The sequence below is a fragment of the Hippoglossus hippoglossus genome, chromosome 24 (genome assembly GCF_009819705.1).
Source record: "Hippoglossus hippoglossus isolate fHipHip1 chromosome 24, fHipHip1.pri, whole genome shotgun sequence".
NCBI classification, from domain to species: domain Eukaryota; kingdom Metazoa; phylum Chordata; class Actinopteri; order Pleuronectiformes; family Pleuronectidae; genus Hippoglossus; species Hippoglossus hippoglossus.
Genome location: NC_047174.1, coordinates 4,467,961 through 4,482,123, shown reverse-complemented (window position 1 = coordinate 4,482,123; position 14,163 = coordinate 4,467,961). Strand labels below are relative to the sequence as shown.

At 45.0% G+C, this 14,163-nt stretch overlaps 1 protein-coding gene across 3 annotated transcripts in view; it reads right to left on the bottom strand.

Annotated features, from left to right (window-relative positions):
- Positions 1-2,948: 2,948 nt before the first annotated feature.
- The window catches only part of sipa1l1 (signal-induced proliferation-associated 1 like 1), a 58,288-nt gene continuing 47,073 nt past the window's right edge, over positions 2,949-14,163 (bottom strand). For 2 of the 3 annotated variants that reach the window (XM_034580972.1, XM_034580974.1), the window contains 15 exons: positions 13,305-13,403; positions 13,036-13,211; positions 12,559-12,846; positions 11,907-12,056; positions 11,364-11,497; positions 9,294-9,391; positions 8,636-8,919; positions 8,342-8,563; positions 6,904-7,089; positions 6,126-6,294; positions 5,686-5,914; positions 5,356-5,526; positions 4,953-5,064; positions 4,771-4,849; positions 3,647-3,790 (listed from right to left, as the gene is read on the bottom strand). In XM_034580972.1, the coding sequence (XP_034436863.1) occupies positions 3,647-3,790; positions 4,771-4,849; positions 4,953-5,064; positions 5,356-5,526; positions 5,686-5,914; positions 6,126-6,294; positions 6,904-7,089; positions 8,342-8,563; positions 8,636-8,919; positions 9,294-9,391; positions 11,364-11,497; positions 11,907-12,056; positions 12,559-12,846; positions 13,036-13,211; positions 13,305-13,403 (2,541 nt within the window). Of the gene's footprint in view, positions 3,791-4,770; positions 4,850-4,952; positions 5,065-5,355; positions 5,527-5,685; positions 5,915-6,125; positions 6,295-6,903; positions 7,090-8,341; positions 8,564-8,635; positions 8,920-9,293; positions 9,392-11,363; positions 11,498-11,906; positions 12,057-12,558; positions 12,847-13,035; positions 13,212-13,304; positions 13,404-14,163 lie in introns of all 3 variants that reach the window. The other variant, XM_034580973.1, reaches the window with a different exon arrangement.

Here is a 14,163-nt window from a genome sequence, read left to right as displayed (position 1 = left end):
CAACATCCAGCCTGCTCCTGTCGGATCAGTGATGACTAAAAGAAAAGGACGGTTCCAGTTCTCATCTTGTTTTCTTTTTTTCCCCCCCGAGGTGAATAAAGTCAAGCTCCCTCCTCCTCCGCCAGGAACTGCAACTGGCAAGAAAACTACAGGGCAACATTGAGACAGGATCACACAGGAATGGATCGATTCTCCCTTCTTACATCCACAACCTGTCGACTCAAACCCTTTTATAAAACATTGTGCAAAGGATCTCAACAAAAAAAAACAAACAAGAGATTACAAAAATGGAAAATTTGAACATCAGCACATTCACATTTCCAAAATCCTTCTTAAAAGCAACAAAAACAAAGCGGAGGAAAAAAGAAAGAGAAACAATAACTCATTCACAAATGAACCGGTGTGTGTGTGTGTTAACGTCTCTGTCTGAAGGTTGACATCTGTAACCATCCTCCAACTAGATGCCACTCAAACATCTGTCATTTGGCCATACTCCCATTTGAAATACAAAAGACTAGAAGCACTTTCAATGTACAGTGAAATACGAAAAACGTTATTATCCAACACTCGTCATTTAGGCGTCGACATAGATGTGGGCAGGAAACCAGTGAAACCGATTTTACACTTAGAACTTGGATGGGGAACGTTTCTGCCTCCACGACTCATCGTTTGTGAAGATTTGAAGGATTTCACATTATCGGACGAGTGTTTTTTTCCACAACTGGCCGACACGAGATTCTTAAAACAGAACCGACACTTCTACATCCTTCCGTCAGGAGTCCACTCGTCCAACTCGCTGAACGTCAGTTATCGTAAACATCACATTTCTTTAGGCTCGTTTAATTCTCCCTTTACATTCGGATCGGGGCGCCGTCGTGTTGTTTTGCTCCTGCACGGGTTTGAGCTGCATCGATTTAAGACGCTAATTTACTGGCTCAGTCTTTCATCGTAAGGGTTTGACGGCAGACGACGGGGGAATTAAGGCTGACAACTGTTTGTTTTTTTGTTAGTGACCTGGAATAAACCCCAACACCTGTCTGAGGGAAGAAGCTCTGTGGCATCTGCTTGGGATAAAAGTGGCTTTGTGATTCAGGGGAAATATGCTTGGACATTAAACTCGTTATTACAACGGCCAGCTGCTCTGAATAATACACTGCATGTAACTGGATGTAAAGACACACACACGCACACACACACACACACACACACTTCACACACACACTTCTCGTACACTTCACACACACTCATCCCTGCCTGGTCTGTTTGTGTTACATAAAAATATTCATCTGACCAAGAGAAGCACAATCTCCAAACAAACATTTATGAGGCCGCGTCTGTGAAGTGAATGTGTGTCTGTGTGTGTTTGTGTAGTCAGGTGTGTGTGTTTTTAAGAAATAGAAGGAGGAGCCATTCCCTTTAATCTGTTTCCCAGGTGCTGTTTCTAAAGGCACATCCCTGCTCTTCCTGCGAGTAAATGACCGAAACAAGTGACTGTAGGCACGGCTGGATAGACTGATGCACATTCTCACACACACACACACACACACACACACACACACACACACACACACACACACACACACACACACACACACACACACACACACACACACACACACACACACACACACACACACACACACACACACAACCACGAGTACAGCAAGGTACTGAGGCTCCCTTTTATGGTGGGTATTTTAAACATCGCCAAACAAGTCATTATTGTTGAATAGCTTTCGGAAAAAGATCCTCACACGTTTCCCAACAAAGACTGAACCTGAGCAAAACTGTTTGAACTGAAGCACACAGACACAGACACACACAGACTCTCCCATCGTCAAAAATCAACCTTTGATTGTCTCTCAAAGCTTCTGATGATTTGTCCTGTCCTGTGTGTGTGTGTGTGTGTGTGTGTGTGTGTGTGTGTGTGTGTGTGTGTGTGTGTGTGTGTGTGTGTGTGTGTGTGTGTGTGTGTGTGTGTGTGTGTGTGTGTGTGTGTGGTCCATGACTGACGGCTGAAGAGTCGTTGGAGAAATACAGGGTGACTGGCAGCACATTTAATAACCATGACATTTCCACTGGTCGTCACTAGAGGGCACTGTAAGCAACACAACAGCAGGCTTGGGCACCACAAACTACAACAGAATACAGAATAAAAAGCATTATAGTCCGGCTTTAGCCAGAATTAAGAAAGAAAGCCGTTTAAATAATATAGCTAGTGACCCTTTTTCTTCAGGAACTAAAACACTGATGTCAGTTGTACTGTTACGAATAGAACAACTTATTTATTGGAATTATAATACAAGGAAATAAATTAACCCGAGGAACAAAAACAGAAAAACCTTCACTTTTCTCATCCAAAATGTCTCTGTCATTTATTTTCAGCTGGCTCTTTGTTTTCCAGTCGTGTGGAATGATGAGTGGCGTCCTCTTTTCCTGTTTCCCCCTGAACACGATGTTCGGTGGAAAAAGCCTCTTGAGGTTCTTGTGCAGTAGACACCGGCGTTTTTGCCAGTTTGACCTTTAAATCACCGAATCCCACATCAAACCTCCTCTAAGAGCAAACTCTCCATTTTCGTGAGGGAGAAAAACACGAGTTCCGACTTGTTCCTATTGCTTTTAAGACACGAACGACTGGGATGGAACCAAAGCACTCTGGATATCAGTCTTGTTTTTATGGCACCACTGCCGATGGCTTTTAAATATATACTCCTGTGTCAGGTGGTGGTTTGTGCTGTTGAGACAGATCGAATGTTGCAATCCGGACCTGACTCGCACAGAGGTCGAGAAATGAAAACTGTACAAATCCCGACTTTTCAGCCGTGCGGCGGCAGATCGACCCGACTCCGTGTCAGTGGCTCACGGACAAACGGCCGCGGAGACTGTTCAGGGGTTTCCAACTGTGAGCAGGGGAAAAAAAAGAAAGTTGCTTAACCTCTTTATTCTCCTTTTACATGTGAAGGAAACAGAATCCTCTCCTGTCTTGTGGCTCTTTTGTCCGTCTGTGTTACAGCGAACACTTTAGTGGCTGGGCTGGCAGATTTATTGTTGCCCTGTCTGACTTTGCAAGGCCAGTCAGAGACCAACCCTCTGCTGTGGGGGGGGCTGATTTGGCACGAAACACCTGAAATCACCTTCCAGAGGAGCTGGGCAACATTTGAAAAAGGTGCTTGAAAAATGGGAACGGTGAGGAAAAAGACAGTCGTCTTCAAAAGAGACTCATGTCCACTTGGGAGAACTTGGCATCTGAAATAACTGGAAAAGGCCAAGTGGAGGAGGGGTGTTTTCTCTTGTTGGTTATTTTGCTGAAGAGATTTTGGCACAGCGAGATGAGAGAAAGCTCAATTCAGCAACGCTCTCGTGGTCCCGCAGGAGTTCAGAGGTCAGTCCTTCATAATGTGATAAACAACACGCGTTCTTCTTGGGCCTCATCCTGAGGAGTTGAACAGAGGGTCTGCAGAGATTGAGACTGGTCGGCAATAGAAGCCCCTGATGTTTGAAGCCAATGGAAGATGGAGGGAGGGTTCGGCATCAGGTTGAATGAGTCTTAGAACGTGTCTCCCGCTCCGCGTCTCTGTCCAGACTGTGTGTGCTGATGGATGAAGTCGTGTGGGTGCGTGTGCAGGTTAGAACGTGCGGGAGCGCGTCAGTTCATGTCGATGGTGTTGAAGACCCACTCGGTGAACTTCTTGAGCTTGGCGGCCGAGGTCTGAGATTCCTCCTGCAGCCTCTGGTTGTCCTCCCACAGCCGCTTGATCTGAGCCTGGAGCCGCAGCTTTTCTTCACGCTCCTGCGAAGAGATGGAGAAAAAACACAATAATCATAATCAATTATTAAGCAGGTAACACACGGGAAAGCATTAAATAAATCTGTCTCTCTGGGAGCGGATGGGCGTGCTGTTGACTTTTTGTAAAACACAACCGACTCAATACTGGAAGAATACAAATATCCTTGTATAACACTTCTAACTCGAACAATCTCCTGCAGTGTCCAAACCAAACTCTGGCAAATGTCTGAGCCCGATTTTCTTTCAGTTCATGTCTGAAAATGGCTTAATACCGTCTGTGTGTTTACATAAGTCGAGTCAGGGGTTCAGACACTAGGTCACCAGTGAGCTTACGGGATTTGTGGGCAGATTTTATCAGTTGGCATTTCAACAGAGATAACAAGCTGCACCCTGAAGATGTTATTTCTTACATACGAGGGAGAATTTTAGGTGCAGGTCAGCATTATATTATATTATAGTCATAAAATACGATGTGTTTGAGCCTTTCACTTGGGAGCATTGAAAGTAAATGAAGTGTGAACATTAACTGGAAAACGGGTGAATGAGTGGAATCATTTGAGTACATTAGTTCAAATGGTTCTTATAAGAATATGAAAGCAAAGTTAAACCATTCACTTTCTTCCAGGTGATTTCAAGTTAAGAAAAAAAGCTGTAGTTCCTCAGCACTCGACTGCTGACTGCGTATTTTCTATTGATAACAAATATACTGTATATTTACACCCTCTGCTCCCTGGTCCATTGTACACAAGCCAACTAAAGCCTTTCATTTTTCACCCCCACTGACACTTGAATAGAAAATGGAGCCGGAAAATCATGTTTTAGCTCAATATAGTGTAGAATAGAAGAGGTTCAGTACAGATGCAGACAAATGTGCACGTGTCTGCAAAGTGGATGTGTGTGTGTGTGTGTGTGTGTGTGTGTGTGTGTGTGTGTGTGTGTGTGTGTGTGTGTGTGTGTGTGTGTGTGTGTGTTTTCTCTCTCACCTTCTTCAGGTCTTCCTGGAGCATCTTCACAATCGCCTCAAGTTTAGTCACTTTCCTCTCCAGCCCTATGTGACCCTCACTGTGGAGAGGAACGAAGATCGTAACTAACTCACTGTATAAACATCACTTCTGGTTTATTTCTCCAAACTCTCTCTCTCAGGTCCTATAAGCGTAGACGTTACCTTGATGAGGGCCGAGACAGTGGCGCCGGCTGCAGCTCGATGTGAGGCTGCTGTGGACTGGAGGCGCCGCTGCTCCGGTGATTTGAATCCCCGAACACATAACTTCTCTGAACTGGAAGGAGAGAGAAATGGAAAATGGTGAAAACAAGATAAAGTCACAATCACGGGGCATAAATAAAGCAGCTGAACGCAAAGACAAAAACACATATTATAAAAATTCATTATAATAACAAGTAACATCATAACTATACTAGCACAGCCTTAAAATTATTTTACATTGAAGGTCAAAACATGCAGAATTTCTTTAAATTAAAGTCGGTTTTTTTTGTCAAGAAATAAAAATATCAAAAGAGGATAAACCATATAAAAGTGAAGACGTGCGATTATAAGTTAATGGTTTTACCGTAGTGAGGGTTCCTGTCACTCTCAAAGGTACTGGCCACGTCCACCAAGTGCGTCCAATCCAGAGGGCTGTCCCTTTCTGAAGAAGGGAGGGGCATCAGCTCCTGTGGGAGGGGTCCGCGTTGTCGCTCCACCAAATCCACCAGGGATGTGTCAGACGCCGAAAGGTCGCCTACAAACAGAAATTAGAAAGGACTGAATGCAAAACGAAATTTTCACAATGTCCTTCAGGGAAATATTGGTGTTTTGAACTCAGATTTACAGTTAATTCTGTAAATGTTCAGCTGTTAACCATCTTTGTACATGTGCACAATGTCCACAGCGATCTTACCGTGCAGTTTGACACCGAGCTTATAGGAGGGCCGTCGGAGGGGCACACCCCGGGTCGTGGGTGAGCGGGGGAGGGTGGAGCAGCTGAAGAGAACATCACTAACTGGTTCTGCCACCAAGTCGCTCAGGGCGGGAAGGCGCTGGCCGCGGTAGATGCTCTCGTCTGACAGGGTGCGATGGAGTGAGCGACGGTGGCTGAGATGATGGCCAGTTGGTGATTTCTGGCCGTGCTGCACAGGAAATGATGAGGAGGTGTCAGTTTAATATCACGAAAACACAAAATCGGAAACCAGGTAAGGGTTTAGAGGCCAGGAGTATCTGAGGATTTAAATGATTATAGATCTATTATAGTAGATTACTAGCTGAGTGAGATGTCCAATAACTTTTAGAATAAGTCCCCATTAACAGCCTGACTGTGTTCTATGATTGACAAAAGTGCACCTTTTCCTTATGCCTGCGTGGGGCTGGGGGGCTGTCTGGAGCCCCGTGCCTCTTCACATCTTCCTCCATCGTAGATTTAGCATGAGGCTGAGGTGAGTGCATATCCCGAAGAGAGGGCCTGGCTGCAGGGGTTGGAATACCCTCTACTCCACCCTCTCCTGGAGACTTCCTAAACACACACACACACACAGACAGATAATTAAATGACAATAATCATGACACAAATTAATCATAATTCACGTGTTGTCCCAATTATTCAAATTAAAAACATGGTCATTCAGCTTCAATAGTAGTTTTTCTACAGGTCTCGTACATTCATTTATTTACATGTTAGTCCTTGAATGTAATCCTCTCTTCAGCCACAAGAGGGAAATCAAGTAGTTTGCCAAAAAGACTCATAATAGGATCAAATGCAATGTTATGAAGCGGTGCTGCGATAAATACTATCATTAAAAATATAGGACTGTTCTGTTGTTGTTGTCGTCGTCTGACATAACAACACTGTAAACTATAGCATATGGACGGATATCACCTCTGACATAAATCCAACATTATTAGCTTCACAAAATGTAGAACTAACTGAATCAGTTGCATTATATTGTACAAGTGCTCACGTCCACTGGCCCAGATAAATCAAACAAGACATTTAAAACTTAACAAGCTCCAGAAAGGTCTTATCATTTAAATGATTTATCCATCCGTATACACACTAAACCCAGTGTTAGGTTTGAAGGGCTGTCGTTCTGTGTCCCACTTTATTTCTGTCATCCATTCTTACTTGCGTGTGTCTCCGAAGTCGACAGAGTTGATGGTGGAGCCTGGCTTCCTCCAGCCAATCAGGTACTTGGACTGAGCTCCTTGGCGAGGGTAGAAGCTCTTGGGCCCTGGGGACGCGGAGGACTGGGAGGACGGAGAGGTAGTCGCAGATGAGGACTCGTCTCTGGGCGAGCTGTGGCCTGAGTGCCTGGTGTTGATGGAAGGAGGAAGGAAAGAGAGGGAGCAGAGGGAGCAGTGTTAAAAACCAAGTGTTTGAAAACTTTTTGCACCAAAGAATCACTTAGTCCTGGATCAAGCACTAATTAAAGCTCATCAGGAAGGACATATTCTATTAAGTTATCGATGGAAAACTCTATCATGGTACCACCTGGGGTCGAGCCACTTCCCACCATGACAGAAAACAAATGTCGCTGGACAGACGATACCCAGGTCATGAACTGTAACTATATCCGAACGGGCAAATTAAGTCTTGCTCACACAGGAAGAGACACAAGTTCAACTGTACGAGCGGGACACGTGTTCCACATTTCCTGAGGCCTAATGTGGAAAGATAAGAGGGAGTTAGAATTACTCCTGTGCTTGGTTTCCAGGAAAGAATTGAGAACTGGAAGCATGTTGCAGAGGTGATGGAAACACTGAAGTTGGAAGGACATCCTTTTATTTAGAGATATTTGATTTATCCTGATTATTATCCTGTGCAGGTGGAAGTGTCTCTTTTGGCTATTTCACCGTTTTTTCCTGCAACTTTTATTTTTGAGCATATTTTGGGATGTTCATATGCTACTGGCTGTGTGGGCGTGGCCATTAGTCAACTGTGTGTCGGCTACTGTCAGCAATAATGGCAGGAAAAAGGGAGTTAAGCTAAGTGTGCAGTGCAAACTACCAACTTGTTTTTTGAGTGACTGTGTCAGCCATCTGCTTCAGATTCTTATTACCTGATTCTTTCAAGGTTCACAGAGTTTTAAGATGATTCAGAAGTGATTGAGCAAGAGACTGGCTAACCTTGTATTCGTGAGGCCTCGGAAATAAACAGTGTGTGTTTTTATTGAAGAACACTAAAATGTGAAGCTGACTTTCTAACCACAGGGTGCATTTAAAGCTCTCGTTCACAATCTTTTTGGCTTGTAACCCTAAACAGCAAGTAATATCTGCCAACAAGAATAAAGGTTGAACTCCCTTCCAGACTCTGACGAGGTAGAGCATAAGCACGACCAGAGAGTCGGGGGTTTGATACCCTGCAGTTGGCATGACTTTGTATCCTTGAGCAAATTGCCCCTGACAACCCTTTTGACAGTCAGTGAATGACATGTGATGGAAAAAAGTCTAGTTTAGGAGCTCTGTATGAATGTGGTTGTGAATGTGTGCAGCGCTTTGAGTATTCAATAAGATAAGACTTGAAAACCATTAACACAAACACTGAAAAGTCCACAAACACAGACCTTGAGTGTGATCCAGCTTCATTCAGACTGAAGGTGCTGCTATCCCTGACGAGAAGATGAGTAGGTGGGCTTCGGCCGGTCCCGTCCATGCTCCTTTCTCCTGGAGGGCCCGGGGACTCGGCAGCAGCAGGGGACCTCTCCAGCATCCTGCGGCCTCCCTCGGTGGGGCTGTGCCACGGAGAGGCCGATCGCTCCCTGCTCTCCCTGCTCTCCCGGCTCTCCCTGCTCTCCCTGCTCTCCCTGCTCTCCCGGCTCTCCCGGCTCTCCCTACTCTCCCTACTCTCCCTACTCTCCCTGCTGCCACTGGGAGCCAGCAGGGAGGTGGTGCTGCCGTGATGAGAGTGCGGGTGGGTGTGGTGCGAGGCTCCGTAAGAGCTGGTATCGATGCCACTGTCGGCCGACGCACCCTGGAGATAACCTCCTCCTCCCAGGCCGTTGGGCTCCGTGTCGCCCTGGTCAGCGGCGGAGCCTCCACCTGCTCCTACTTCATACCATTTATCACTGTCGCTGTGAGCGCCACTGGAAGCTGTGCTGGACAGAGTGTTGCTGCTGGAGTGGCCAGAGTAAGGGCCGTCCGACTGCCAGAACAAACGGAAAGTGGAAGAGAGAGGGAAAATGAGAGTTGAAGGTTCCATGTCAGTGAAAAACAAAACATTTTTTCAGCCTCTAATCTGGCATTTAGTGACAAACCTCCGCCAAGGACAAACAACAAGTTGCACCAAATTCCACATGCTCATATATCAGTTCCCTAAATGTGCCTGTTTTTCCATCAAGATCCATGTAGTATTCCCTAGGAAAACATTTTGAAAAACACCCTTTCTAACAATGTTAAAATCCTACATCCACCTCCTGATCTGCAATAGAAAATAATAAAATGCCCATATATCTGAAAAACAGAGGTTCCAGGGCATTTAAACTGTGCTGTGAGGGTTGTGATGGTGTAAAGTCAGACCTGGCTTCCCTTCTTCGGGGACACATGGATGACCTGCTCCTGCCTCTGGATGCGAGGAGCTCCAGAGTAGCCTTGACCCGACTTGGAGACCGGGGCCTCTGCAACAAACCGACCAACACACACAGCTTGGGTTAGTGACACATGCATGGACCCTGCAGCAATGATTCGACAGAGATGTTCCCCTCATCCCCTCATTTATCTGTATTTTTGCTACAGAGCACACACGCCTCCAAGAGACTCATAACACAAACTCTATCCATTTGGTTTCTGCTGTGCTCATGAACGAAAATCCCCGGGTCATGTGTCATCAAACGCGATGCACATCAAGCCGAAATTTGTCCCCAGACGGTGTGTCGGCTTTATTTTTCCTGGGCAAGCTGTGCCATGTCAGAGGAAGTGTGCGTGTCTCCTGAAGCAAAACTTGGGGAATAAATGAGACGGTTGTGTAATTGTCAAGATGTTACGCAACAAGACATACAGAGAAGGCGGCTAATGGCCAGAGCACCATTAAGGGAAACGCTAAGGGAGGTATCATAACATCTGCTGGGATGAAGCCCGTAATGTAGTGAACTCTCTTGAATCTCATATTCATTACTCTGCGTAGTTTCCTCTGCACAGAAAAGCCACAGGGCTCTTTTCACTAATTAGAGAACATGCTTGCTTGTTTGAATGCCTGTGCATATATATGCATTACAAGAGGCTACATGCTTGTGAGTGATATATTGATTGTGTTGAATGGTACACGCAGCAGGGAATCTTAATGCAATAACTGCATTAAAACAAAACCATGTATAGGCTCCATTAGGATCCTGAGTTAATGTCTTGTTATGTGTTTGACGGCAATTATGAGCTAAACGAAGTACTCTGCCCTCTGCATGACTCGTGTTATTTCTGGACAAAGTATAGCCACATCATCATCGCTGAAGACTAGCGGGTCAAGTGGGTAAAAATGGAAGAAGGAGTATGAAAAGAGGAAGAGGAAAGGACAGAACCCTAAACCGTAGAGACGGCAAAGTGGACCGCGAAGGGCTGGACATTTGGCCGACTTAGCCTGAGCTGGCCCAGCATGCATTGTTCCTCTCTGACCATTACGGACGTAAGTGCTTTAAACAACCACAAAATGAAAGACTAGTGCCTTTCTCTGTGATTGAGGGAGCTTGAGGACATGGCTGAACGTAGGCTGGTCAACAATCAACCAAAGCGACATCCTGCTGGGAATCAGAGGAGCCGTACGGCTGCATGTAGCCTCTGTGGCTTTCAGAGGCCGAGCTGGAAAACAAGGAGGAAAACTCCCCAAAACACAGTGCACTGGAGAATACTCATAATTACATGAATGCCCGTGTACAAGAAAAAACTGAATGAAAGGCAATGAGACGGCCGTGGAGAATGAGGAAGAGAGTGGAGGGAGAGGAAGGAAAGGCACACAAAGAGCAGTTTGCCCAAGTGTGTTGACAGGAAAGAAAGGAATGTCCCCCCCTTTCTCTTTCTCCTCTTTAGTACAGAGAGAAAAGTGACAAGAAAAAATGCCATATTTTGTAATTGAGATCACCTCCCTCCACCCCCCCATTCAATAATTCTCCCTGTACTGTTTCTGATTGTGTCATTATCCTCCCACCTTTTTTTTATCTCTTTACAGAAACATTAAGACCCTGTGTGAGAAGGCAATATAATGAACAACGAGCTGAGGAGGAAGAGGTGGGGAAGGAGAAGATTGTGTATAGAGGCAGCGTGAAGGCTGTCACATTTGGAATCTCAGGAGAGGAAGACGAGCTGCTGCAAAAAAAATATGACACTGGCAGACGAGGAGGCACAAACAACACACACGTCTGGATACCTGCCACCTCAAGGATTTAGAAATATGGATGAATATGGAGGATTTCTTTCCAACCTCCCTCATCAATGGTGTCAAGTGTCCTCACGTTTCTCCCATTAATAACACATGGAGTCCCACCATCATGATCAGGAGTAAATACATTTGCATTTCTAAAAGATGTTTTGATCTATTTCCCTTATCAATCCATTGAATGTTAACTGTATTGATTCAAGTATTTCACAACAAGATATATTCACCTGTTGACCCCCGTTCTGCTCCTCCCCCTTCCTCCATTCTTGACCAATTGGGAGTGGACTTCCCACTGGACCCGCCCTCGCCGACCACCTCTCGTCTCTCCGAAGGCATGGGAGAGTGGCGGCTGCTTGCAAACCTGGTAAATGAGCGAACATGTACAAAATCAGAAATACTACTTTGTTTTTGCTTTAAGTACATTTACGATTATCAAAAATGTACTTCTAAAATGTCGTAAACTGATACGACAGTCAAATTAACACATTTCAAGCGAACTTGTGTCATATTGTTATTAATAATATATGAATTAGTTGACTTTAACTCTCTGGGTTGAAATTAATGAATCGGCCTTTTAAATCGAAAGGACAACTATATTATCCCCTAAAAAGCACCTCAATAGTTGACTAAATGCAGCACAAAACGATTTTTTAATACTAGGGGGAATATATTTGAGCTTTTTTGATGATACATCATGATCTTCATTAAAAAAATTGTCTAAAACAAGCCACGAACAAACAAACACAACCCCTCGGCCTGCTCTCCCTTACTGCTCGGGCATGGACTTCTGTCTCCAGTGAGCGGAGCTTCCGGAGGCGTCACTGGAACAGGACAAGTTGCTTGGAGAGCTTCGATTGTGAGGGGAACGACCCAACGCCAGGGAGGAGACCAGGCTGTAGCTCTCACTGCCCGGAGACATCCTGGTATACATACAAACACACACACACACAGACACAGGAACTCTAAGGATTTACAGGCACACGGAAGTAGAGGAACTAAAGGAAGATGAAATAAACAAAGCAAAGCATTGAACAAGAAGAATGTTCCCAGATTTGCTTCACAGGAAATTCCATTGATCTCTACAGTTCCCACATAGTCTGGATGAAAAAAACATCATGAATACTTAACACTTTCCACAGAAGAAAATCAGCTACGTAGCCAACAGCTGTCTTTTAAAGGGTTTTTGATACTCAAATAGAGTAGGGAAACAAAATAGACACTGTAAATATTTATGATATAACTGATGATTTAGAATTCAAAATATAGAAAACTGTCAAAAATTCTAATGACTTCAACAGACGGGGATAGTTCTGGCCTTGAAAATCCTTACTTTCCAGTTTTCTTTTGTAAACCTTTCCCACACTCCCCCTAATAGATTATAATTGTGATCTTCCACATTTCAAAAAGCACACAGGTTCTAACCGTTTGGTGTCCAGGGGTCGGCCATCGCTGCTCACACTGCGTGGGATGACTGCGCCCCTCTCCAGCCTCTCGGCGGACAGGGTCTTCCCCACGGAGCTACCCAGGCTGATGGCACGGTTGGGCGTGTGGGGCTGAGGCGAGGCGGTCAGCGACTGCTGAGGGCTGCTGGACGTCCTCTGCCATTTGTTGTTGTTGCTACGGAAGGGGAACTTGTATTCGAAGGATCCACTATCGCTGCTGCTGCCCTTGTATTCAGACACAGGCATCCGATAGAGCTCCGAGCAGCCTCTGTAGGGGGGGAGGAAAGAAGTCAGTGAGTGACAAACTTAGGAAACTTTTTCTTTATAACTTTTTCTTTACAAAATAACACCACTGAACTTTTACAACAAAATAACCTCTAGAATAGTAAGAAGTGTCTGGAATAAGAATTTCAAGAGAACAAATGATGACTTCTAAAAAATCTCCCATCCTGCCTACCTGCGTGGAGTGGCATCTTCATGTGGTGGGATAATAACAACACGCACTGTCACTGAGGTCCGCAGGAGGTCAATCATCTGCTCATGTGTCAGTGTCGCTACAGCAACTTTGCAGATTTCCACCAATCGGCTTCCCTGCCGCAGTCCTGCCTGCCAGGCGTAGCCGTACGGCTCCACCTAGTAGTGACAAAGTTTGTTTGTAAACATATGCCACCGAAATATGAATAGTGTATTTTCAGAAGAGCATGTGGGTTATGTATGGAGAGATACCTCAGCCACGATGCCTTCGTAGTTCACATGGAAGCCAAGCTGCCCCAGGCCATTTCGACGAAGTGTCATCTCTGATGTCTCACAGCCTTTAGTCAGGAACTAAACACCAGGAGGGAAGAGTGGTAAACAACGAGAGCATGAGAGCAGGAGTGAAAGTACAGATCAGAGCAAAGATGATGAAAAAGAGCCAAAAACAGAAGAGAAAGGGGGAAAGAGTAACAAAGGGGAAAAAACTGAGGAAAGAAATGAGGGCAAAATCCTCCTCCTCCTCCTCCTCCTCCTCCTCCTCCTCCTCCTCAGTGTCAGTCACTTGGTAGCTGTTCAGAACAACTTTTAATAGAATACTGGGGTTAATCCACTCAGCATATACGTGCAGGTATGTGTACATATTCAGTGCATATGTAGACATGCTTCCTCATTTAAGTGGAAGAGATTATTTTTGAAACAATTAAGTTCATTCCTCAGAGATTTACAGCCATAAATAAAGATGAATTAGTGCTTCAGCCCTTCAGCACTAGTGGCTCACCTCTCCCCAGATATACACACATGTGCATTCACATGATCTTGCTGGGAAACTTTAGACTTTTTTGAACTCATGGAAACATGAGACTCTTTGCACCCAAGCACTGGAGGAGCACTGCAGAACAGATGATTCTTTTTTTTTTATAACGAGTCTCAGGTGAAAAAGTTGAAAATATTCAAGTTCTTTAGGACCCAGCTTGCATCACTTCTCTAGCCGCAGGGGGCAATGAACAAATTAACAAAGGATATGGATAGAACCGATTCACAATCTCAGCTACTTTTAACTGTAGTCAGTCTCAACTCTCTGTACTCGCTCTCTCTCACAGCCTCTATTGAC